This window comes from Heliangelus exortis, chromosome 10, assembly GCF_036169615.1.
Source record: "Heliangelus exortis chromosome 10, bHelExo1.hap1, whole genome shotgun sequence".
Lineage (NCBI taxonomy): Eukaryota > Metazoa > Chordata > Aves > Apodiformes > Trochilidae > Heliangelus > Heliangelus exortis.
The window spans coordinates 12,308,056-12,335,412 of NC_092431.1; the positions used below are offsets into that span (position 1 = coordinate 12,308,056).

The 27,357-nt window shown below is 36.5% G+C and overlaps 1 protein-coding gene across 9 annotated transcripts in view; it reads right to left on the minus strand.

The window, feature by feature from the left end:
• PDE5A (phosphodiesterase 5A) overlaps window positions 1-27,357 on the minus strand; it is a 116,023-nt gene that overhangs the window by 17,453 nt on the left and 71,213 nt on the right. For 5 of the 9 annotated variants that reach the window (XM_071753523.1, XM_071753529.1, XM_071753522.1 and 2 more), the window contains exons 2-11: window positions 26,516-27,098; window positions 25,560-25,649; window positions 15,585-15,656; window positions 14,743-14,832; window positions 13,406-13,543; window positions 12,426-12,493; window positions 9,443-9,551; window positions 6,193-6,277; window positions 2,168-2,343; window positions 722-781 (exon numbers count right to left, since the gene is read on the minus strand). In XM_071753523.1, coding sequence (XP_071609624.1) covers window positions 722-781; window positions 2,168-2,343; window positions 6,193-6,277; window positions 9,443-9,551; window positions 12,426-12,493; window positions 13,406-13,543; window positions 14,743-14,832; window positions 15,585-15,656; window positions 25,560-25,649; window positions 26,516-27,098 — 1,471 coding nt within the window. The remainder of the gene's footprint in view (window positions 1-721; window positions 782-2,167; window positions 2,344-6,192; window positions 6,278-9,442; window positions 9,552-12,425; window positions 12,494-13,405; window positions 13,544-14,742; window positions 14,833-15,584; window positions 15,657-25,559; window positions 25,650-26,515; window positions 27,099-27,357) is intronic. The other 4 variants (XM_071753530.1, XM_071753524.1, XM_071753527.1 and 1 more) reach the window with 2 other exon arrangements.

The following is a 27,357-nucleotide window of genomic DNA, read 5'->3' on the forward strand; positions in this document are numbered from 1 at the left end:
TATAACTATTCTTAGTCTAGTGCCTTGTTCTGTAGCACTTTGCTCATCCAGGTGAGTCCCACATTACTCAGCTTGTGCTCCCCTATGTCCCTCTCCATCCCTCCCATTTTTTGGGGGGGTGATGCTATCTCCCCTGAATGTCTGCTCCAACAGAGACAAATGGACAGACTAAGCAAAGCCTGTGCTCTGAACTACACTTGAAATCACATCTGTAGTTATTCCTGAGGCAGTGATTTCTAAACAGAGAATTACATGTGAATAGAAAATGGTGCTGCACAGAAAACTAATCATTAAAAAAATAAAAATAAAAAATTAAATACAGAATTTCTATGTAAGGCCACAAAGCTGCACCTGAACTTGGGATGTGTGAAAGGTGCAAAAGATACAAAATACACAACACTTAGAAGCATTCTCAACATTTTGCTTCTGAAATATGTAAGCACTGTGAACTGACATTTCATCAGCTGTTACTGTCACTCAAGAGAAAGGCAGTCTGTGGACTACTGGTTCTCCTGCAATTGCAGGTCTCTGGCTAACCTGTATCTCTGATTGTGGGCACTGTAATGTTTCCCTTTTATGTGATATATTGATCCAACTCAGAAAGTGATCAGTTTAAGCTTCACTATGACTACTATTTCTGGAAGATGATCATCTACAGGTTTAGGGATCACCTATGTGTAAGGAACTGCCTTTTTTTATTAATAGTAAAAAATTCTATTACCGCTGTTACCTGCAGCTCCCTTGTTTCCTCCTCAGCAGCAGAAGCATGGTATGAGAGAACCTATGAAAAGCAAAAAGCAGCCCTTAGTATGAACAGAACAGCGATGCTATAAAAAGGTATTTTTTCTAAGGCAGAATTTTCAGCTTGCAGCTGCACGGCACTGCATTGCATTTGCTGATGTAATCTAGTGTCTGTGCAGGACCCACACTGGTTTAAGGGAGCTTATGAGGAGATACCTGCAGAGAATCTTCTTGATATAATTAGGCCAAGAAAACAAATAGTTTCTACAAAAGACCAAAGGACTCTGGTTTTCTCCTTGGACAGTTTTCATGCCCTACTTTTCAAAGACAAGTAATGCAAGAAATGGCTATAATTATAAGCCTGACGTTGTTGCTATTATAAAACTTACAGGAGTTTATTCAGACATAAAAGAAAGTTTTGCCCTAACTAGAGCTTGGGAAAATCTCTGAAAGACAATGTGTTTCTTTAAATTTAAAAAAAAAGCTCATATTTTTTAGCTGTTGAGAACACAGGACATGAAAATGTTACAGAGTTTTTTTAGCAAGTAGAGACTGACTTTTTATAAAGAAGCCATCTAATATACTAGCCTATAATCTGTCTGGAGTTCCTATATTATCTACAAAGTGCTATAGTAGGAGAGAGAATTGCTAAAATACCATATAAACAAACTTTTTTTTTTTAGCAATGAAACTATTTTGCTGATAATTTTACCACATTTTTTTAACATGACTTAATACAGGTTTGTTTGAGAGGAAAAGGGGTACAATAATCCCCATTTTAGGAATTCTGCAAACACTGTTTACATAATGACTGTGATGAGATCCAAAGTCTACAAATTTTTCATTTTCAGCCTCAAGTTATCACCTCTTCTCAGATTAAAACCCTCTTTAGCCATTAAATTTAACAGTAACCAGTTCAAAGACTGAGACAATGATGTTCATCTTGATAGTTTGATGGAGTCTGAGGAAATTGCTGAAAACCAGCAATAATGATGCTGTTACTCAAAAAAAAAAAACAAACCAAGTTTTTCTAAAGGACTGAGCCAAAGTCATCACAGGAAATCTCAGAAAAGAAAAGGAAGCCCTAAATCTCCCTAACTATTTCCCTTTCCTACACAACAGAACAAATGTGCTATGCTGCCAATGTGTAGCCTCATATAGGGGAAAGATGCATTCAGCTCACCACTAAATCTCATGAGTAAAGTTACAATGCAATAACAAACAAAATAGTCTGCTGGGAGATACGGAAACAAGCAGATAAGTACCCATCCAACTCAACAGGCCCAACGCTCTTCTCCCAGGGGAGAAGTTTCTATTCAGTATTCATGTGAGTAGCTGCACTTATGTGTTTTATAGACAGGGTCTGCAGAAAGTGAGGATCTGTATTGGGCTAATCAAGGGACATATAGATTTTGAGCTCACTCACCTCTAATGTCACCATATGCTTGGCCATGGCTCTTTCTACAGCTTCGTACATCTGAGTATTTTGGATCCCCAAGCCACAAAAGATGACAAATGCTTCTAGGAACTGTTCATCATTTCTGTTGAAAGCCTTGATTTTGCTCAAGTTTTGTTCCATCTTATTCACAAGCTGGCAAACCCCTGTGCCAGGATACAGAAATGAAAAGAAGTAATACAGAGAATTGCCAAATTATCATGTATTGTATGGAACACTGAGAGAAAAATTAAGCCTAGAACAGTTTAGCCGACAGTATAAACCAATAATAGCCATAGAAATGACACATAGGAGTGCTGTAGGATTTTCCCTGAAACTTTTTAGAGTAAATTCACTATAATGTAGAATAAATGCTAAAATATTATATATTACTTAGTAGACTCAAAAGCAGTTATTAGAATTTGTAAAAAAAAAATGTAGGGCTTTACAGACTAGGATCATTTGCATCCTAACTTTTAGTAGTAGTAGTATTCTAAATCCCTAAAGACAATTCGTCCTTTCTGAGGCTAATGAAGTTTTTGTAACCATGCCAAAAGAATAGTTATTAAAGTCAGAACAGCGTACACAGAGTTTTTACTTCTTAGTTGAATCACTACTCAACATCTTTTAAAATAAATTAATTAAACAGAGAATACCCAAGTTGAGGCTCAAAAAGCTTAAGCATACTAGCAGATTCCATGAAGACATGGTTGAATTACAGCCTGCTGCAACTACTAAACTAATTTAAAAGTTTCTTACTGAATTCAGCTTGTTAGGTTTAAATTTATTGATAGTCGCACTGTTTTTTATTTTCTGTTAAGAATTTCTGGACATTTCTGTGCACACACCATTGAAAGGTCTGACAGGTAATGTCTACCAAATCTTGCTGCAGCTTAAATCCCTGACAACATTGCCAGCAGACAGAAATCCTCACAGATACCTCACTTTAATTTTACCTAGTGGGTGGCAGTTTCTGCTAAAAAATCAGAATATTCATTAAAGCAGTTGTATTTTAAGTATATGATACATTGTCTTTAGCCAAAACTGCTTTGGGGATGATTATTGTCTTAAGTGAGTCCAAATGTTTTCTCACTCTCATGAGTGTAAGTACAGTTTCATGCATAAAAGTTAGCTTTTAAAATAAAAGCTGCAAAAAATTATCCCAATAAACAGAATTATAAATTCTGATAATAAATGAAAAACCTTTATTTTCTATAAATTGCTATTGCCTGCCAGTTTGTATAATTAATGTATTTTACAAAGAACATTTTGCAGCAGAAAGAGTAAAATATTATGTATATATTTAATCAGGAGAAGACAACATAACTATTTAGCATGGTGTTCCCAGAACACTCTTAAGAATTCTTTCTTGCAACAACAGAGCTACTCCTAATTTACACAAGATATATGAACAGAATATGAATGTCTTGTGCTTCGCCACTGTAAGGTCAGGGAGGCTGCATTTGCTTATGGGTAGGGAAAAAATTATAATGAATACTATTTTACAACAGTATCAACAGGGAACGTTATCAGCAACCAGTGTAAGGTCTTGCCAGTGTGAATAACTTTCTATGTAAAGGCATTTCCAGCTTTTAGTATTCCATATTTACAGACTAAAAAAGCCTATTGAGGTTTTTAATTAAAAGTAAAAACAGCCTTTGAGGGAGCAAGTGTGTATCTTCCCTGTCAGAGTAGGTAGACCAACTGAGAAAAAGAAATGTTGCACACACATGCAAACTGTTTTTAGACGATCATTGTTCATGTATGTAGAAGTTTTAATGTCTGGTGACAATGGAAAACTGTCCTGTTTCCAAATTCCATTCTGGTTTGGGACATATTTTAGTACCTAAATCTCCTCTGAAGAGATCTGTAAGCATGTTACAATTGTATCTGTGAACTGCAGTGGCAAGGATTGTTGTATAGGAATACTTCAAACAGCATTCTGAACCTGAATGGGACTGAAATTACTAGACACTTGAATGCTAGTGAAAATATATAATCTCAGAAAATAAGGTTTCAGTAAGAACAAGATTGACTTTCCCTGGGAAAAAAAAATGGTGATTTATAAAACATTATAGGAAAATCTCATAAAACTCACTTTCAGATCTCTGTTTATTTCTATTTATGGCTTTATAATTATTTCCATAGCAACTGAGATGTAATGAACAAGAGATTAACACATAAAAATAAGCCACAAAAACAAATTAATTCTTAAAAGACACCACATTTGAATGCACACTAGTGTCACACAAAATGACAGAACTGCTGTAAATATACTATGTAGTACTTAAAACTCTTTGATTGTGAACTCTTTCAAAAGCTTCCCCAAAGCATTGAGAGGTCCACACAATACAATTAAAGGAACTCAAAGATCTTTTTACTTGGATATAAGTATAAAATCACAGAAAGATCCTGTAAAGCTTTCACCATCTCAAAAATGAACAAGTCAGGAGATAAGAAATCTTTATTATCTTTCTTGAAAAGAAATTTATCTTTCTTGCCAGTAAGATTTCCTTGATTTTGCTGTGGACAGTTTTTCCCACCCCATTTTCCAAATTCTGGTTTTCTGTATACTAATCTTAAAAATTAAGAAGTAGACTTATAAAAGTAGTCTTTCATAGTGTATAGTATGCTAAAGGAACTTCTGGGTATTGTCCCAAAGACACTTCTTGGCCTTCCTGATTATTAAAGATCTGAACATTAGGCAAACCTTAAAAGACTCTGAAGAACACTTTACAATAAGAATTACTAACATTTGAAAAGCCCACCTAAGTTTTGGTAGTCTGACCGAAACTTTCTGTTTGAGCTTCCACAGAAAACTGCAATAGAAAAAACCTATAAACTATATGAAAGGAGATGCGACCGTTTTATCAGTAGCTAACATCATAGTGAAGTAAGTCTAATTAAAGTTCAACAGTTCAATCTTCTACTACTTGGTCTAGTAGAATACTTAAAGCAGAGTAATACCAGAACTAATGCATGCTGCTGCCTAGGAATCAGTATATTTTATGTTCTGTTTGATTGTAGAACTTAGTGATGCTAGGAAAGCAGGCTGATACCCATTCTATTCTTCATGGGACAACGAAGTCCTGGTAACTTCCAAAAGCATCATTATCCCTTTGTTTAAGGTGAACCTGAAATTCATTGAAAGACTTAAAGCTCATAAGACCACACTCTGAAAAAAAATTAGTTGCATGCTCATCTTTGAGGACCCAGATCATAGCCAACTAGGTATTTTTAGGAAATTAGAGATAAATCGGCTTCTAAGTTTCCATAAGCATCTAGGCCTATGTGGACCTAAGTGATGTCAAATTACTTCTGAAAACATTACCCTAGGAAGCCGGTGGTACTATGGGGACTCCTTAAAATAGAAGGAAAGTAGTTGTAGAAAAAGCAGAGGAGATGCTATGGCGATATTTACACTGGGTAGCTCTAGGGATTTGAACTTGTCTTACAATAGAACTGTAGGCTCCCTGTGTAATCCACAGATGGAAATAGGCTCTTCCAAAGGGCAGTTCAGAGCACCAAAATTGCATTCTAAGGTATGAATCTTTACATAGCCAAGTCTCATCTGAGGAAACTGTCACTACCTGTCATGTTCAGCTTGCCTTCCAGATGCCACCACTGCTCCCTAAAAGCCTGGCACTACAGACACCTAAGGCCTAAAGAGGTAATTTACCAATTTATGCTTTTGCCTCCTTTCACTGCCTTGTTAAAAATCTACACAAGCAAGAGTAGTCACTGACTCTCTGAACAGGAAGTTACGAAGATAATTTTACTTACATAAGATTTTCCTATGCAAAGAAGCTATAGAAATAAGCTAAGTATCATAAGAGTGTTGTATATACTTGGTAACTTACACAGAGTCAAGGTTGCAGTGAACTTATTGGTTGAAAATGTGATAATTAAGGATCTTTTCTCCTTGGGTAAGATTCCATGTTGTGGAGATTTTACTGTGGACCACAGAAATACTTCTATGAAATGTATAAAATTATTTTTTTTTTAAAGATACCTACCTATCACTTTATTCTTTTTCCCATTTTTTATTGGCATGCACAGCAAACTCTTTATGTGCTGACTTACATTTTCTGCATTGTCATTCTGTTAAACAAACAAACAAAAAAATACAGTTACAATTTTAAAGGCTAACATTCAAGTGTCGGAAGTTAAAAAGCTGTAGAGCTGAAGTCTACAGCTGTTCTTTACTTACATAAACTTCAAAAAGCAACAATGTTTTCAGAGTTTGCACATCTTTGGCTGGATGGTATAATAAACACTACCTGATACAGGCTTTGGTGAATTACAGTACAAGTAATGATGATAATCTCCCATTCCGTGGGAGTTTACAATGACTTGCATAACTGTGTTGAAAATGTTCTAATTTTGTTAAAAGTTCTTTCATTAGAAGGTACCACTATCATGAAAATGAAAACTTTGTACCAGGACAGGGTTCCACTCAATGCAGCTGAAAAGAGATCAGATGGCCTTCAGGCATCACCTTTTTACTCTTACCAGGTGATGAGCTATAAAAGGAAATGACCTTTCCAGCATATCCCCTCACTCGATATATGGCAATGTAAAGAAGAGATGTTATAAAACAACAGCGGGCCTTAAGCTAACTGTGTATTTTGGGGCAGAATATTTTTTTTAAATCTTTTCCGTTGTTTGAGGTGCCTTGATTAATCCATCAACACAATAAAAGAGGGCTTAGTGGAGACCAAATTATGATCCAAAGAACGAGAGAGCTGGGAAAAAGTACCACCAACTAGGTCAATATTCTATAGTCCGAAGACCTTTTATCATGTCTTATGCTCTGAGAGAAGGAAACTGAATTTATTTGAGGGATGGAAGGGTAGAAAAGTGGAACAAAAAAACAGTGTATCTTTTTCAAATACCTGGTGAGAAAAGGATGTAGTTCTGCTCTGACTGCTCCAGAAGTGACATTTGGTCTAGTCTCTAATTGTATGCAACACCAAAAAAATGGGTACACCCTAATATTTCAGATCAAAAAGCTATTTTGCTTTTGGGTTATTTTAATTTATTTAACGTTTGTTGCTCTGTTCTCTAGTTCTGTGCAAAGACTGTAGACAGTTTCTTTGCTGACAAATGCACAAACACTATAATGCTTACAAGTATCAATAGGAAATTTAACTACTTAGAGGAAGCATTATATGGTTACATCACGACAGATAATTTACATGACTCCAGGAACTTAAGAGCTATTACTTAATAGTAGCCCATTATTGGGAGGGTATATGGAATAATTCAAGAGTAGGGCTTGCTGTTTTTTCAACTGGACATGTCTGTGAAATCAGCACAGAGTATAAGATCAGCATCTCTCCCTAGACTTCTCCAGCAAGGGCAGCTGAGAAACACAAAGTCAAGCCCACATGAAAATTGGTTTGTAGCTACCCTGAGAAGAACCTGTGGTTTCATGGGAAAGTTCAGATTTGTTCAAAGTCAAACTGGAGTGGAGATAAGATCACAGTGCTCTGTACTTAATAATGTCTGACCAAGTACCAATGGATAGGAAGCAGATTAAGCAAAAAACAGGCCTAAGTGCTTTTAGGGAATCTTGTAGGTACCTGAACTTTGTCTCCACTGCACTGACTTTGTTGATTCAGGAAAGGACTGCTGAAACTTAGCATTTGGCTTCAGTACTGTCCTTGTAAAATGGCCTGGACCTGTCCTGGCAACACCACAGCTCTTCCACAAATAAATCCAAGCTGTTGTTCTGCCTCATGACCCTACCTAGGTATTTGAGGCCACCAAAAAATTTACAAAGCACAGATATTTTCAAAAGGTCAGTAAGCATGCTATTGAATGTCCTTCAAAAAAGAGGTAAGCTACGGTTTCTAGGGCACTAAGTGCATCTGGGATTTTCCCTCCTGGCAGGGTTCATCGGATTTCAAAACGTTTAGCCTACAGCCCTACCTTGAGGCTGCTCCTACCCTGTGATGCAGATGCAGCCACTGTATATTGAAAAATGTTATCCAAAATTCCTTCTAGCAACACTATTTTTTTTTTTTTTTTTTTTTTTAGAGTTTCTTTTATATGCGTAAGGTAAAAGTCATCTAGATTTCAGGGAAAAACATGAACTCTAAACCTACTGAAAAAGTGAAAAGCCTGTTTCAGACAAACAGTTGTTTGGATGACTCTCAAAGAATTTTATTTTAAAATGTCTTTAAATAATCACCTCTTTCTTGACTGATGTAATGCAGTATGTCCATCCATTTCTATTCTACATCTACTCTTGCAGTTAAGCTAGCTTTAGGCCCTGTACAGCAAAGTGGTGAGTGTTCAATTCTTGTGTTGCTCACTCCTTCATAGAAACCCACATCCATGAAACCTTGCACAGAGAAAAGGGGAATCAACACAGCTCCCCACCGTAAGCCTGCACCTTCTTTCCACTTTGTTCTACTGTATGGAACACTGTACCTTTCCATTGTGCACCTTTCTGACCTTTGCATTGTGCATCTCTGAACAAAGAATTTGGTAAAAAGCTATCTGCTGGTCATAATTCCTCTCCCTGTCACACTCTCCCTAAGCCCCTCTAGTCAACAGACTTAAATAAATTAAGAGCATACATCTTTCTGATTTCTGCACTGGCAGGAAATACAGAATTACAAATGTGCTTTTTGTGGATGATGGCTTTGAAGGTGAACTGACTGTAATCCGAGTCTTGAAAAGTGACCTTTCCTCCCAACTCTCCAGTATTTGCTAGTAGTACACTGTACCACGAGCTCACTCTTGATGAAGTGTGAAGCAAAAGCTCCCAAAGTAAAGTGAAGTTGCACCTTCTCCAAAACAGCAAAGAACGTGTCCCTATAACAGTAATCTTCCAGAACAAGAAGGGAAGGGGAGGAAAAAAGAGAAGGAACTGAGAGCCTCCCAGCACTCAAAGTAAACTACAGAGGATTACTCTGAAAGGCTCCCACTGTTCTTCACTTACACATTTGCCACAGAACATACTGCAAGCTCTCCACATCGCACTATTTATTGAAAAATTAATTTTAGGCTTTTTTAATAATGTCTTTAGGGATAAATCTCTCCCCTGGTCACCCAGCTCACTGTGTGAGTATTGTACCATTTCTTCTCTGATAATGAATTCTATCAAGTAAATGCACCTTCCTTTGTGTTTGCATAATTCTGATTGTGGCCATCAAATCAATAGGAATAATAAGGGGAAAACAAAAATTATTAGAAAATGAAACAGAAAAAACATTTTCCATTTCTGAATTTCAAATCTGAGCTTATTTAACTTACTGTCCAGGGAAATCTTCTGTCTTTGCAGACATCTGGGATGTTGAGAGGCTCCATTGTATTCTTGACAAACTGAGCGTACATGTAATTGATTTTGTTCGTATCATAGTCCCTGAAGGATAGAACATTGTTATGATATGCTTAGTATGACAATGGGTCATTTCATTATGCAAAACAGGTAATTGTAGTATCTTTCCTGTATAAGGAAAGGATTTAACAAATATATATGTAATGGAGTTGAATTCAAATCCTGTATCCTAACCCAGATGTCATCACAAAGCTGAAGAGTGTATTGATTTATAGTTTCTACCATTTCTTTAATATTCAACAATGGGAACACTGAACACCAAACTTAAGAAATAAACAAATCGGTACAGTTTATGCAGATGAAGCTGAAACAATGAGCAACTGGGCTTATATTGAAACAAACAGAACTTTCTGAAAACAAATTCCATTTACAAATCTGACACACTTGAAAAATCAATACTAGTTGAATTCACATATTCTTTAAATGGAATGCAGAAGGCAACATTTGTGAATTTTCTGCTTCTAAGTTCATTTCAGATTTGTTCTAAAAGTAAAGGCACAATCAGTGTTGCATAAGGATTCTGTTACTGAAATATAACTTTATTCAAAAATCAGATCATAAAACATTTTTACATTTTTCATGGCTAAAATATATTTTTTTAGCCATGATGTATTTAACTGAGGCATTTGAATTCTCTCAGACCCTTTGCCTTCTTTGTAAGAGGACATATGTCCTAATAAAACCTATTCCCATCAAGTTCCTCTAGTTTCCCTCTGACATTGTATTTCATATATTCTTCTGGTGTAAGGATGTTCACATGGCTGGAGGAAGAGAATTATTCTTTCATTAGTTATCAGATTTATTTATACAAGGGAATGCCCTGCAATTCTGAAAACTGATCTGAGTTGGGGTTTCATTCAGGGTTCTTGATTACATACTAAGCCTGAAATTTTGTTATGTAAAACGGTACTTCCAATCTAATCCATGCCATTATATTTTTTCTATTGCCCCAAATCATGCAAAATCATGCAAAGCAGAAGTTCTAAATCCAGTGGCTGACTCACAGTACAGTTCTTCACACATAATTGTGCTGTCTCATGAGTAAGATCCAGATATGCAATTCAACCTCCAACATTCCTTCCCTACCAGTTATGAGAAATAATTTACTGATGGCCATGCAAGCAGTAAATTACCTTTCGAATACATTACCTAGTAACTATGAAAGGGATAATGAATAGACAGAGGAAATTCTCTTCACCATTCTCATAGTATAGAAGAAGAAGTAAACAGGAACTTTTCCTTTCAACCTGTGATCTTACTAGCCTGTTCTACCTCTGTACTTTCTGGTTGTACATTGTCTAAAATTGTAATATGGCTCAAAAGCTGCTCAAGCCACACACTTTGGACATAATTTTCTAATATATTAAATAAAATTTAATATAATGAATGTTCACTGCAAAAAAGATCAAAGTGATAAAAAAAATCTTTATTTTCTCTCTGTACACTGTACCTATAGTAGTGGCACTCTTTTAACCAATTAGAAACAACTGGTTTTGATGACAGAGAAAGGTAACGGAGACAGTAATTTTCAAACTTCAATACAGAAGTTCAGACTAAGCTTGGGAACTATTTAATCTGGGTATTTTAATTCAACTATTTCTACATAGTTGCCTTCCCTCCAGTTGAGCTTCTTAATAGTTTTTCAAAGATGACTGATAGTTAGAACTTTAGGACTTTGTTCTCGATTTAGTCAGTGATATTCTTTGAGTCAGCTTCCCTATCTATGAATCACAGAATGATAGAATTGCCATGCTTGGAAAAGCCCTCTGAGATCATCAAGTTCAACTGTCAACTCAAAAAAACCCACCATGCTCACTACAGCATGTCCTCAAGTCCCTCATCTACAGTTTTTTTAATATCTCCAGTGACAGTGATTCCACCACCTCCCTAGGCAACCTGTGCCAGTGCCTGACCACTCTCTCAGTAAAGAAATTCTTCCTAATATCTAGTCTAAGCCTGCCCTGGTGCAACTTCAGACCATTCCCTCTAATCCTATTGTTATATACTTGAAAGAAGAGGCCAGTACCAATTGCCCTACAACCTTCTTTCAGGTAGTTTTAGAGAGCAATAAGGTCTCGCCTCAGCATTCTCTTCTCCAAACTGAACATTCCCAGTTCCTTCAGCCTCTCCTCATAGGACTTGTTCTCCAGACCATTCACCAGCTTGTTTGCCCTTCTCTGAACTCGCTCCAGCAGCTCAATGTCTTTCCTGTAGCAAGGAGCCCAGAACTGAAGACAGAGCTGTGTACTGGGGTATGCTCACTTCTCTTCTTCTGTTGGCCACACCATTCCTGATAAAAGCTGGATGCTGCTGGCCTTCTTGGCCACCTGGGCACACTGCTGGCTCATATTCAGCTGGGTGTCAACCAGCACCCCAGGTCCTTTTCCACCAGGCAGCTTTCCAGCCACTCCTCCCCCAACATGGCATAATAGAATAACAGTTAATAATAATAATAAATAATAAATGAATGAATAATAATTAGTAAATAACCATGAAATGACAATAATTATTAAAATTATTAAAATCATAAGTAGGATTAGTAGCTACTGATGTGGATATGTCTACAACATATCATCTATGCAGATTTCTCACAGATCAGTTTTAGAACAGCCCACCAACTTCAATCTTTGCTTGTCCCATTTTGTACTTTTGCACTTTGCCTTGCAATGCAACTGTGTACTTAGACTTGACAAAGTGATTAAGCCTCTACTCTCTTGTTCTGCTCAGTGGGATTTTAAGGCAACAGGGCTTGTCTATGTATATTTCAGGGCAAAAACTACTCTATGAAAAACAGCAGTTATACCTGGTAACTAATTATAATAAGTTAGGGAAAAAAATACTAAAAACATAGTTTCTTCAACATTCTGCTGGGATAAACACAAGTTTGAATTGGTTTACCTCTTCAGATTTTCAGCTGAATCTTCTAATTCGTCAGATTCCATGTGAAACACACTGGAAAAGGAATCCTGAAATACCAAGCCAATACTTTAATTTATAGGTGTATAAGTTTGTTGTAAGTGAGAATATTAGTATTCAAGAAAAGCTTGTTGCAGTTATAGAAATCTATTCTGTAATAAAGACAAGTGTAAAACTATTAACTTCATTTCACACCTAGCAGCAAGCATACAGGATCCTACCACAAAAATATATTTTGATACAACTATAAGTATCATTGAAATGTCTTGAATGTGGACTCATGAGTCAAAGAAGAAATGCCAGTATTTACAAGCTGTGCCAAAGTTAACTGTCAGCACAGAACTTCTTTATTTTAACATTCATCCAACTCTAGACCTGCTTTGCTTGGATGGGTGAGGACATCAGAACCTTTTGAACATAATGACTGGTCTATGTGTTGCTTTTCACTCACCTTTTTTTTAACAGTTGAGAAGCCTGAATATAGAGAAAAATAGATTATCTCTGTACTAAAGATTCAAACTAGAGACTGCAAACTACATGTAGGAGTTTATCTAATTTGCAACAACACTGTGAATATGTGAATACAAAAATTATGTAAACTTCTGTTCTGTATTCTTCTCTGCAGGAGTGACTCCTCCAAATACAGTGAGAGATGAGATTGTGACAGATGGTCACATGTGCTGTGTGTTCTCTGCTACAGAACCTCAAAGTACTTCCTCACTTCCAGATGTTGATATACCCGTATATGTAACAAGTACTAAAAGTAAAATTAGAAATGCCAGTACAAGACTGAGGCACGCAACATAATATCCTACAGCAGATGATGTAAAAGAAAAAGGCAGAGGATGAAAAGATAACAGAACATATTATGGATTTGAAATACTATTGAGTCAGAATAGAGAGAAGCCCATACTGCTCCGAGGGAAAAAGCAATTCTGCCCTTAGACAAGAAACATACTCACTGTACAATCTTCATCCACTATGAAGATGGTACACCTTTGCACTTGCATGAAGGATATTATAGTGGCAGCTATCTTCTTCAAAATTACTTCCAGAGACTGTTGCTCTTCAAAAATGAGGCTGGCAAGATCAAGAAGCACCTGGGGAAAAGGTCTTTTGTGAAATTTTGACTAAGTGCAATATAAGCAATGATTACCATTACTACTGTCATTTAAATCTTCTCTTTGAATCAAGGAAGTCAACATGTATGGCTGTGACTGAAGTTAAGTTTTGTCTCTCACACGGACTGCAAGGTAACAGTAAGAGCCAGTTAGACACTTTTAATGGAAGAAACAAATATCACAGTTAGTTAGTTTGCTGTGTGAGGTTTTTGATCACAGAGACAGAATCAATTTAGCAGTTAATCAAATGAAACCTGAGAAAACCAGACAACACACATTTATTTACCCTTGGAAAACCTAATAGCTTACTGTGGCTAATGTGGGCATTCTAAAACCAGTGATATTTAAATTTCTTAAGAATTCTGGACACTATTATTATCTGTTGTAATTCCATCAGATCCTAACAAACTCATTTGGTGAAAACATCATTTAGGAATAGTCTGCTGTATTTCAAAGATGCTGCTGAAGGATTTACTTGCTCAGATGTGCTTATATGACATTTCTTTTTTCCTCACAAGAAGCATAGAGCCAATCTGAAAAGATGATTATCCAAGTCTGTACCAATTTACAAATGCTCATAGTCACTTGGAAACTCTGTCCTACTATAAAGCTTTTAAAACCACTGCTCTCTAGTTGTTTCTCCAAAACCTCTCCATACACTATGTGGCAGATAAATTCACATTTGAAGGCCATGGCATTAATATCCCATCAGTTATAAAGATGGATGCAAAATACAATTACATTAATCAGAAGGAAATTCAGTTTTCCATCTGATCATTACTCAAAATATCGTTAGTGACTATTCATAGTTGTAGTAGACTAAAAGAGCAATGTGTATAACCTCTACCATTCTGTAGGGATAATTCTATCTGATGGAGTAGGTACACCTCTGGTTGTGTAGTATATATAGTGAGCCACAGGATGACTTCAGGCAAAGTGGAGTATATTGGCATGGAATTAATTTTCCCCTAGATGGTCCACTTTGCTCAGGCCAAGCTGGAATGTGCCCAGCTACTTGTCGGTGCAGTTAGTTAGAACACTGTCACAGATGATGCACAGTGTTCAATTAGAGTAACAGCCAAGGAACCACTAGCATCTGACAAATATCAAGAGCAGGCACTGATTACAAGCTAACTATTATAATTTCTGTGTTCTTGGGACAAACCTGTTCACCGTACCTGATTACGCCTGTTCTCAAGCAAAGATGTCTCATACAGTTGGGCATTGTGAAGAACAATTCCACAAAATGCCAAATATGCAGCAAAATCCTGAAGACAAATGAATATCAACACCTCATGAATAAAATGTGTTACAGGGTCTTAAGTCTTTTCAAAGATAAGCTACTGCAATTCTTTTCACCTTGAAGTATTAATTGTTTTTTTAAAGTGATTTTTGGCAACCACATATTCAGGGTTGGTTTTTTGGGGTTTTTTCAGTTACTCATGATTTGTTATTTCCTCAGAAATATCTTCTCCCTTTTTTAAACAAATGATCTTATTTCTTTTCTGGTAAAAGTACTATTGATGTAAGAAGCGGGTCAGAGGAATCAAATGATTTTGAATCAATGTGTATTTCATTTAGAAAAACAGTGCAGGCAAGCAGCCTCTCTTATTCAAGGTAATTCAGTCTCTTGGAAAGTGGAAATAAAATTCTGCAAACATAGTAAAACCACATTTTTTTCCCTTTCAGAATGGGATTAATTCTGATATCCTGCAGATATTTAGTATGCAGTTCATTTTAATGGGGAAGTTTTCAAAGTGAAAAGGTGAATTCTGATTTCCTTATTTCTCACAGCTAAGTCAACTTCTTCAGCCTGAGTGCAGCCTGTTTTTTGCTATACCAATCTGAATGTGAAGTCTGGGAAATGTTTGGAAAGAAATGGTAGTGTGAGAATTAGGATTTAAGATGCTGTCTGCTCTACTGATTACCATACATATTGTTCCTGATAATAGTAAAAAATAATAACATATCCATCCCCATTCCATTGTGAAAATAGAATAGAAAATAAATTATTTTATACCTTTTCGTCTTGTTCAGTGAAAGTGCCATCAATTCCAGATTTCTTATTGATTGCTTGAGCCACACCAACAACCTAGTGTATTCAAAATGGAGTAATTAAGCAATTTTTAGGAGTCTGTCACTGGATTCTATTTTCAGGGATGTTTATAGAAGATAATAAATGATCATTACAGGTATTCATTTGGTTGCTGTAAGATATTTAAATATATTTTTTCCTAATTTTTCATATTACAAATAGCTGAGCATGAGCCTGAATAGCCACAAAAATAAGAAGCATGAATCCTCAGTACTTTTATGAGGGAGTAATGTGATCCAAAACTGATCACATAAATTAGAACAACCATCTACCAGAAAGACAACAACAGTTTATACTTCTGCAGTCAGATGCCAGACCATCCAACAGCTCTCTCTAAAGTTCATCCGCTTGTGTATAGAGAAAATATCCTTCCTGCTACCTCTGACAAAATTCCAAAACACCACCTCATTGTCAGATCTCAAGTTTAGCTACAGTGATCTTTCTGCACTTTCTATCTGTCTGTATCTAGCCACATTAATCTTTCATCTACTGAAAGACACTATACAAAGATAGTATACAAAGTCATGCCAAACTCAAATTTGTTATTCATTTTTAAAGGTAGGCTTTAACTAAGACCACATTAAACCAACACTGAGAAGTCATTTTGTTATGATTCAGCTGGTAGCTAGAATGTCCTCCTTGCCAAGATATGTTGATATCTCACCATTTTTAAATATTTTCCCTGTGGGGCAACACAGAAGGTAGGGAAGAATCCTGGCTTACAGGTAAAGAAGCTAAGCAAACAAAAAAAATCATTCACAGGTCCTGCAGAACATCTGTGATGGATCTAAGAAGCAAGCCCATATAACCTAATCAACATTAAAGACTCTCTCTTTAGTAGGTCTTTCTGCTCTTGGCACACGCCTTCAGTCCTAGCTTTTAAATGGACTATGTATTAAGATCACCAACCAAGAGATTTCATAAGTTAGGGTCTCCCACACAACTAGATCAGTGCACAGGCAATAATAATGAGGGTTTACATGTGTTAGAAAAAAACTCTATGGTGCACAAAATGAAGATATCAATAGACCAGTTCCATTTACTTCCTTTGTTGGCTTGTCTCCTTTGGATTTACGCGAAAGAAAACAGGATCTGTGTAACAATAAACCAAGACAGATTATACATCTAATTTTATTCTTACAAAGTTCTGTCTAAATTGTGTTAAATTTCATAGAATCATAGAAAGTTAGGGGTTGGAAGGGACCTCAAAAGATCCAACTCCCTCTGCCAAAGCAGGGTCATACAGGAACAGATCCAGGTGGACTTTGAATGTCTCCGAGGAAGAAGACTACACAACCTTTCTGGGCAGCCTGTTCCAGTGCTGTCAACTACACAACCTTTCTGGGCAGCCCGTTCCAGTGCTGTCAACCTCACAGTGAAAAAATTCTTCCTAATATTTATATGGAACAGCCTATCCTGCAGTTTGTAAGCATTGATCCTTGTCCTGGTCACCCCTGAGAAAAGCTTTACTCCATCCTCTAGATGATCATCATTTCAGATGATACTTTTTTTTAGTATAGAAACAATCTGTGCTAAAATTTTTTTCAGGTTTCTGGACACAATTCCATGAATTGGGAGATTAAAACACAATTTCTTATAAACTAGAAAACATTCCCTTTAAGGACAGTCAACTAAAGTACAGGCTACTGGTGCTTTTGTAACTTTCTGCATAGAGAGTAGTAAGCCAGTAAGTATGATTTCTCCATACAGGTTGTTGGTTTAGATTTTTTAAAATGTTAAATGAATGTGAGAGAACAACACACCCATTTAAGCATGACAATTTTGTTACTGCCAGTCTTCGTAGAGTTCAGTTCTGCATGCTGGTGAGAGCCTCCCAAGAAAACAGTCTGCCCTACAAACAGCAGAACTCCTTCTAAAAATGAAAGTGGAATTCAGATCTTTGCTTAATACCAATTTTGGTCTGTATTGCAGGCTCTCACTCTGACATTTGGGGAGAAATTGAATTGGGCAGTTGCTTTGGACATACTCTTGAATAATCAACATAGATGCCTTCTCTGGTAATGTGGATCTATTTATCAGAGCCCAAGGAAAATGAGAATTTAAAGAGACCTTCATACAAGTCAGTATGAACAGAATGCAAGCACTTCCTTAAAAAATTAATTCACTGTAATGCTCTGTAATTCCATTTAAAAAGGCTATTTATTTTTATTATTAGACTACACATTAGTCATGTATACTTTGGTTCTCTATTAAATCAAATTGTTACTATAATGACACATAAACCTTTCCTAGATTATAGGACTTCACAGCCCTAGCCTTTTCCTAATGTAATCCTGTATGTTTCCACTGCTTTTGACACTGTGCAAATTATTACTTATCTGACATCAGGCTTAAAAGAATCAAAGTACAGTTTCCTTGATTTGTGAAGTAAAACATTTTCTGACTCTTGATGAGTAATTACAGGTTTCTGTAATTGGTATGAAGACTGGGAGTTATAAAGTGATGAACCCAATGCTGTTTGTTGTTTATCAGGATGGATGAAAAAGGTACGAAAGTAGATGATCTTCTGAGGAAGGTGCCAAGTGGAGGGTGGTGACAATTATGTCTGAGCCATTGCTTATATTGGTACCCAGAAATAAAGACCACGGTTCATGGTATCAAACCATCAGCAGCACCTGGAATGGATTTTAATTAAGGCAGTGTGGAAAGAGAGGAGTAGTGCCAGAGCAAGGGGTAGGAGAGGAAGGCGACAGACTGGGAGGAGCAGGAAGTAAGTTATTAAAACCCTGCAGTTCCTTACAGTTAGACCATTCATCTATTTAAGTGTCTGTATCTCATCTTCTGCCCAACTCAATGAGTCTGCCCTGCAGTAAACTCAGAGGCTAGAATGTGCTACCAGTGATGGAGCCTGCCTAGCCGAGTACAATATGAAAGAATATGTGGTAAGAAGCCACATATACTCAAATATAGCCACAAATATACTCAAAGCTTTTGATTCTCTTCAGATTTTTTGGCACACACAACAAAGGACTGACAAATCCTCAAAGAACTTGCCTTGTTTGAGATCCAAGTTTTGTTAAGACCAATGCAAGGTGTTAATGACAGTATGTTTTTCAGCTTTCTTTTTGGCATAGACAGTATCAGGAGAAAATTGTGCAGTGTGCATGTTTAAAAAGTTGCACTTAGCAGTTAATTGTTAAATTTATACTTGCTAAACTGATGAAAGGAATAAAGTTTTATTTTTGTAATGGAAAAGAAGACAATTTACTATCTCTCAGTCTAGCGTTCCCAAAATACTGATGTTACAAATAAGGTCATTGTTCTGTGTCATGAATCACTGCCAACTGTGGGCTCAAAAATGTCTGCCTGAAATAAAGCTTAACTGTCTGCTCCATTCCATACAACCCAGTTTTACCAACAGTCAGCCTCTCATTTACTTCACTGAGGAATATTCCTTATCCAGAGAACTTTCTTACTTTAATAACAATGTACAACTAGCCTTATGTATTTCCATAGCAGACTTTGAATAGTAAGCAAATCCTTAAACCAGTCAATATGTTTTTATGTTTTTATGTTAACCTTCATGTGCGGAGATTAATGGTTAGGCCTTTTCTCATACCACTATCTTCTGTGGGCATATATTTAATTTCTTTTAATTTTTTTCAGTGTTGATCCAGCATGAGCTAAGACAACTTTAATGAGGTCAGGGGATTTTTAAGGCATCCGAAAGGTGAGTACTTTCATTTTGTGTAAACACATCTCCTCCATAAAAAGGAAGTCTGTGGTACTTAAAAAAGCTGTAAGGAAACAGTAAAAGGACCATATTAATATAGCAGGAAGACTATTTAGATTCCCTTTACTAGCACTGTAAGTTTCTGTTACATTAACAAAGGCATGTGTTCTAAGAGAAATGGTTATTTTTATATCTTTGTTAAGGCTTGTAAGGTTCCAATAAAAGGTTTTAACTGAAGAGGGAGGAATTAATGAGCAGAATAAACCTGATAAAAATTAATGGTTGTTTTGATAATGATAAAAATATTGTGCAGATGCAAACCTGTTGATTTTTCAGTGGTATTCTAAGCTTTTAAAGACAACCTGGTAGTATGTGCCATTTTTTTCATACAAAATAAGCAGTCCTAAGAACTAAACTAGTCCTAATTCTGGTCTCATTTACATCGGTACAAATTTCAGTGAATTTCACTAAAATCTGTAGAATGTGGTGTAGAGACAGTAATGAGAAAAACCTCAAATTGATACTATTTAGCCTTCAGAGTCTTGCCTGCAACCAGGTAATTAGGGTAAGATGTAGGAAATTCCAGGGCATCTGCTTCTGTCACTAAAGTAATTATGTAATTAGGACAAAAATAAATCATGGTATCATTTTAGGACATGGAGAACATATGCCTCCATTTTAGAGAATACTAAGCACAGTATGAAACCCAAATATTTTAAAAACTTACTGTAAACAAATCTGAAATACCTATAAGCCTGATCTATGATCTCCAGGTGGTAGTTATGTTCACACCAGCAGAAAAATTGAATCAAATGTGACTATCTGCTCTGAACTCAGCTATACAAAGAACCTTTTCAGATAGGTGGACAAAAGTGTGAAATCTCTGTGCTGATAAACAAGACATATCTGAGGTAAACTTAATTCTCTGTAAAGCTTGGCAAACACTGTAAAAAATGTCAGTCCTCTCAAACACTTGCTCATGAAACCACTGTTCCAGTCTAATAGAAAGGTGTTTTTTCAATTACTTAGGCACAATATTTTATGTGTCTTTAATTCTCTAACAGCCAGGCACTAGGTGAATTTTTTTGAAATCTAACTCTTGTCACAATAAAGCAAAGATACATGTATGATTTCTTGTCAGTCTCCTACTGTGCCTACAGAGATCTCCTGTATATTTCTTTATCACCTGAAATAAAACAAGTATGGAAGACAGGGATTAAAAAGAGCTATAAATGGCATGACCCCTAGAAAAGCTCCAGTTAGTACTCTGAATGGGAGAAAACCAAGATTAAGGGACAGAAAAGACTGAAGTATTTAGTATCTGCTTATGCTTAGATACCTGTGAGGTTATGGCCTAATCCCTGAAGTAGCCAGTGAGCACTGACTAGGCAGGTGAGATTATAGAGCTCTACAGGCAGCTGGTGCCCTTTTTCATTGGTCCTTACATCAGCTGACTTTGAAAATATAATTAATATAAGATCCTGATGATAGATTTTTTTTTTTAATTACTTTGCCAGCACCTGCAGAAAAATGATATTAAGCCAAAGACTGGTGACAGGAAGAGGGAAATTCAACTTCTTTCTCATTTTAAATATGGGAACATACCCACTTGAGAAGACAGACTAAGTGGGTTTTGCCTAAGTTTGCTTTCCTAGTCTTGTAGAGGTTTGATTCAGACTTAGAAAATTATCCTGCAGGGACATGGTTTTATTTACAGATTTTTAATCAACAAAACTTTCATTCACTCCTTTATCATTTATGCTAGCAGTGGCCTGCATGATTTTCAGCAGTCTAGCTAGTATTACAAGTCAACTGAAAATTGACGCTGAAAATCTTCCTAAGAAGAAAAATTACTGATCTCCATAATCCTGCAGCAAGACTGCTGCTGGAACTTGAGTTAGTTTGTTTAAAGTTAGTTTGGCTAGATCTATACTGTACAGCAGTGACTAGGATGGTGCTTCAAGTGTTCATTGGGGGAGAAAATAACTTGGCTGGCTAACAGGAAAATATCTGACATAATTTTAGACAATGAAATTCAAGAGTTAATTTCAAAGGCTGATTCATTTTCTTTGCTCTATGTCCTGTCACTGTTGTTCCCAACAACAAACTAAAAATTGAAAAGAGTGTTGCCACAATAAAGCATTTCCCTAGCCAATTAGTAAGAAGTTCAGTCTTACATACTCAGGGTCTGGGAAATGGGTCTTCGTTAAGTCAGCTAAAAGTTCCTACTTACAGAAATACTACAGATTTTAGTAGAAATTTTAAGGAATTTTAAGGAAATTATTTTGCACAGATGAAAGGAAAAAAAACCCAAAAACAGAATTCAGGGAAAACTATGTGATTCTTGTAGATGTTATATGGCAACTATGATGACTCCATGCATCAGAGACCACCCAGTCTACATATAGTCCAAACCAGTTAGAGAGCTGTACAGAGTTTTTTACCAGTTCTGGGTAACTCCACAAGATGGATTAAGTTAAAGGCTTCTATTGCCTATTCAGTTCTGTCAAATTTTGTCAAAATGGCTTTTTTAAAAATGTCTACAAAACCAGATGGAAAAATTTGAGGTGATAATTATTTGCAACAACATCTGTAGTCCTTTTTCTGGGTGTCTAAACCCAAGGACAAACAAAACCAGAAGAAAGTGCTACTGCATTTACTGATTATGGGAGCTCTAGAAGGCAAATCAGTACAGTATGAAGCTTCTGAAAAACTAAAGGTTTAAGGGCACACCAAGAAAGAAAAGCTTCTTTTTGAGGTACACAATGCTGAACTGCCAAAACAGGAGGTTTTATTCAAGTAGTGGTAAAACCTTGTTTCTCTATAAATCCTGGAGCACTGAAATGGTTGGTATTAATAGCTACCACTAAAACCTGAGGCCAGCAAAACCAGTTTCCTCTTGAAAAAGAAATAACCATATTAACTCTGTGGTAAAAGCTGGCTAATACTAACTTTTCATTGACGGGTTTTGTACTAGTAAGAATAAAAATTTGGTCTGTTTTGAAGATTTCTAATGTGTTCCAATACAGATCAGTATTCCAAGTAGCAAGTTTTAATACTGATGCCTACTCTTAAAGAAAAAATCACCAGAAGAGAAAATCTTTCAGAATCAAAATGGAATCCTTTCTATGGCTTTGCATTCACCTTGTGGCAAATTCAAATGCAGGAATATGTGATTAACTGATCTGACATAGAACCATTCTGGTTTTAAGTAGAACACAATTCAATTTACTCAAGGCCTTTCTTCCTCCTTGTCTCCTTCACTGGTGATAACCAGCAAATGATAGAGCCTTACATGGCAGAAAACATCATGTGGCAATACTTTTGGCATGTGATGGGGTGGAAAGAATTTCATTTTACTTATTAGAGATTGTACAGCAGGGATTTACAGATATCAGAATTGTATTCAAAGCCCCTGAAGTCAGATGCAAAGCTTGGTCAGTTTGTATTTTTAATTCTTCATAGGAAAATGAGAACTTTGCATAAAGCAAGCATCTGTGATCTGATGTTGAAGGACAAGATCAGCAGAATTTTCTGCATCTGAAATGCAAGGTTTCTGTGGCATTTCTGTCAACAGGAATAGGTTGAGTAGGAGATTAAGAAAAGTTCTTTTACTATTAACTGAACATAATTGCGTTTTTCATGCCCATCTGTGCAGAGGTGAAGTCCCCTTATTGCTCTACATTTTTTTCCCCTCATCATTACTAGTTCCTGGGTCCTTTTTAAGAGCTCTTCTATAAATGAAATGGTTTTCTATTCTTTTCATCTATGGAATTTCTTACTAGCTGTTATTTTTAAGTGAGACTTCAATTTCTCATGTGCCTCATGGAAATACAGACAAATGTGGAAAAACATCTACCGGAAAAATCCCCATATTTCAGCAGGCCCAGAGGATTTAACAGTCAGCATGAGATTTTTTTTCCCTCTCAATTACTGACTCTTTTGTTTTAAAAAAAATAGTACTAATACTAAACAAACAAACAGAAACCTACAGTTGGTTCTGTTTCTCAGTGTTCATTTTTGAGTGTCTTCCAAAATCGGTTTTTGACTGCAGTTGCTGACATCCAGGCAGCATTCAATAGCCCCAATATTACCAGAGGGACTTTGGGGATCTTTTAATGTGTGTGTGGGTTTTTTGTTGTTGTTTGTTTGGGGGGTTTTTTTGGTTGGTTGGTTGGTTGGTTGGTTGCTTTGGGTTTTTTTTTGAGGAAGGGTTTTCTTATTGGTTTTTTTGTTTGGTTGGTTTGGTTCAGGTTTTTTAAGGGGGTGGACCATACACCCAGTCTGGTTTTGTTGTTTTGGGTATGCTACTCAGAAAAAGCAGCATAATGCAAATAACAAGTTAAGGACTCATTCAGTGAGTCTGGGATCTGTCCAGAAACATATCAGTCATGTGTTACGGTGAGAGGGATAAAAGCTTCCTGGTAGAGACTTTAAAACAGAAAAAAAATTTAAAATGCCAGCCTTTTCTAGAAGAAATCATATAGTTTAGCCCCTCTGAATAATTGCATATGAGTAAGTGTTTGAAGACTCTCTTCAAATTTCAGGTTGGCTGAACTTTTCAAAATAAACAAGTTCCTGCTCATTTCCACTTGCTGATGAACTCAGGGGTAGAAAGCTGGCTGAAGACATGGCCAATTGCAGGTTTATTCAGCCTGTAAGTCATGGTGTATTGGACTAGCAGACTACAGCTCTTATTCCTTCCCCCACCTCCTACCAGGACCTGGTGGGAAGAAAGCACTTTCACGCTCCTTGGCCAGCAACATTTTGTTATTAATTTCTGATGCAAATTACATAGAACACATAATTTTTTTCCATTCAACAAAATGAAAATAGTATGGTTTGGGTGACATTTAAAGCCTTGTAGTAGTCTGCCATAGTCTGCTGGTCCCTGATAGCTCTTCACACATCTGCTTTTCATATCAGCTGGCCCAGGGCCAGCAGTGGCTGCTGTCAGTTAGAAGGGGGAAGGCCTTTAAGCAGGAGTAGGAGTAGAAGATGATCAAGTGCTGTCCTTGGAAGAACTGGAAAAAGTATTTTAAGCCAAAATTAGGAGGAGGTAAAGAAAGCAAGTCCTGGCTGACCATCTGGGCCAACTAGAGGAGGATTCAACAAACAAGTTAAATCAAGAGTTTAATCAATTTACTTAATGAAAAAAAGGTTCAGTGCAGTGGGAGCCAGTGACACAATCCATAAGAGGAGTAAAAGATGAAATAACAAGAAAAATAAGATATGATGGTTTTAAACCAGTGTTCGCAGTATTTCTTTTTGGAGTTTGAGCTTTCTGGAAGCAAACTATAAATACTCTGAAAAATAAAGGAATTACAGGACAGAAAATCTCTATCTTAAAGCTCTAACACAGAGCCTCTCGCTTTGTGAGTATTCTAAGAACTGGTGATGTGGCTGAAGGCTCCTGCATTCAGGATCAAAAAAATCCAAACTTAACTTTACTTACTCCGTAAGTAAAACAGTGGACCTCATTTTTTTTCCATTCAGTGGCTTTCACTGACTTTACTGAATTCACACTCCAACTTCTCCATGCAGAAAGACATCATTAGTCCGTAACAAGAATTCTCCCTACTTCATTAGCATCATATAGGAAGAAAGAACTTCCACGAGAAGTAGCATGGAGGAAAAATAAGTGCGGGAGTTCAATAAGCAGATTCAAATTGTTCTAAATTAGGAGTGATTTCATTTGTATGATTCATGGATGATTTTCTGAATCACACTGACATGTTTTTCAGTGCCTGATGTTAAGGACTTAATGTATTTCTTAATTTATTATTTATAAGCTGAATTAATAGAATGTAAAAAGACAGCTTTTCAGATTACGATAAAACCCAATTTGTGTCCTCTGAAGAAAATAATTTAGATACAAGCTAAGTTCAAGTACAGTAACACTTAATTGCAGTCTGAGTGTGTACTTAGACCAGTAAGTGTGTACACTTAAATGCTGAGAGATCCTTGGTACAGCAACTTGGGAACAGCACTTCTGGAGTTAAATACATATATCCTACTCCTGCATCTGGGATTAAACTCTTCCTGACTGTTCCTTTTGGTTTACATTACTGAACCTAGATAAGATAAAACTGAAGTCCAAAAAAACATAAGCAGTCTTTTTTTAAAGAGATGGTTTTATATTGTAAGACAGTGACTGTCAGCTAATGAAGCTTAAAGCATTAGCATAGCTGAAAACTGTAACTTACCTCTTCCCTGTGATTCTTTATTGGCATGCAGAGAATACTCTGAGTCTTATACCCTGTGATCTGGTCAACTTCTGCATTGAATCTTGGGTCCTGGCAAAAAAAAAAAAAAAAAAAACCAAACCAAAACAAAAACAATTACTTGATTACTTTCCTAAAGACCAGTTCTTCTTTCCTGGCTTAAAGGTTAAGAAAAGTACTATATTTGACTTAACTGTTACACAGGATAACAAAGGTTCCATAACTAGCTAATAATTATATAATGTTACTGTCAGTGTGTCAGCCTTTATTAATTAGTTATTAATAATTTAAATAATGAGTTATATTTTCCATAAAGCCTAAATTCACAGCACAAAATCAACATATCTGAAGACGCTGAAGAGATGCCCTCTCCCAGTGCTGGATTCCTTTCCTTTTTAAATTTGGCTTGTATTAACTGAAATTGCAAAGTATAATTTTTATTTGGGAGACTCCGATACAGTTCAAACCTTCATCCTATTCTTGTTCATTCAGATACTACCATTTGTGCCTCAGGTATGATAACAATTCTCTGAAGTTCTGCAGACAATTACACTCACAGTTTCATTCATTTCAGTTTAGAAGTATCCTATGTCCTTACCCAAGCAGAATTGTAAACATTCAAGTGTTCAAAGCCAGAAATGCAAATACTGTTGTGCACATAGCTGGTTAAGATGGGACTGATATCTGATGCTACTGTCAGACTCAAATTATTTCAATGTTAGCATTCCATTAGCATTCGTCATTGCTAAATGTATCTATATATGTATGGATCTGTTATACATGTAGTATAACCGAAAATATGGTGTCATGTTTGCATCTTGACCGGTTTAAGTCAATATAGCTTCAAATCCATATACCAAAATGTCAGTATTACAAGAGCTGATAATATGGCTTTTTCTCTTTCCGAGCATTGTTCAAGATAAATTTTCTTACTTTACCTCATAGGCATTCTTGATGTTCAGAGGCTGTCCTATTGCTGCTACATGACCCACAATGCCCTTGTTCCACTCCAGGCGAATGCAATTGTTGGAAGCTTGTTCCAGAGTGGAGCCTTCTGCCACATCAAACAGCCTGCTTACAAGAAACTTCTCATTAGAGCTATCCTCACAGACCAAGAACAGGGAATAGCGATCAGCTGCTATAAGCTCATGGATATGGAGGAAAATTTTATGGCAAAGTGCCGTGACATCTAAGTGACTAGAAATATCTTTCACAAGTTCTAATAGTCTTGAGCACTGATCCCCTGCACTGGTCTCAATCCTTGGATATTGCAGAGGCATCTGCTCCTTCTTTTCAGACCCACAAACGAAGCTCACTGCTCCTACTGAGTCCTTGACAAAAATAGGCCTTAAGGGTCTGTCAAATTCAGAAGCAGAGATTTTCCTTGCTGGCGTCCCAGAGTTGGTGGTCTCAGCACAGGCAGGCTGGTGGCAAGTGCAGGATTCACTCTGGGACTTGGTTCCCTCCTTGCAGACAGGGATAGTATGAACTCTCTCAGCAAACCATGCATTAACCATTTCTCTGTAAAACAAAAATACAGTGAATGATGTAAGTTAGAAATCCTCAGGAACTTATCCATATTTGAAGGGACACCACAAAGAGGATACCTTTAAACTGTTTCATACAGTGGACTTGAATTCACATATAGTGTATTTAATTCTTAAATTTATGAAGCAATTAGCCCAGATAAAGCAGTAATGGCTTATGCCCCATAAAAAAGAAAAAAACAACCAACCAAACAAAAAAACCCTACTTCTGCCTAAAAGTAATATATGAATAG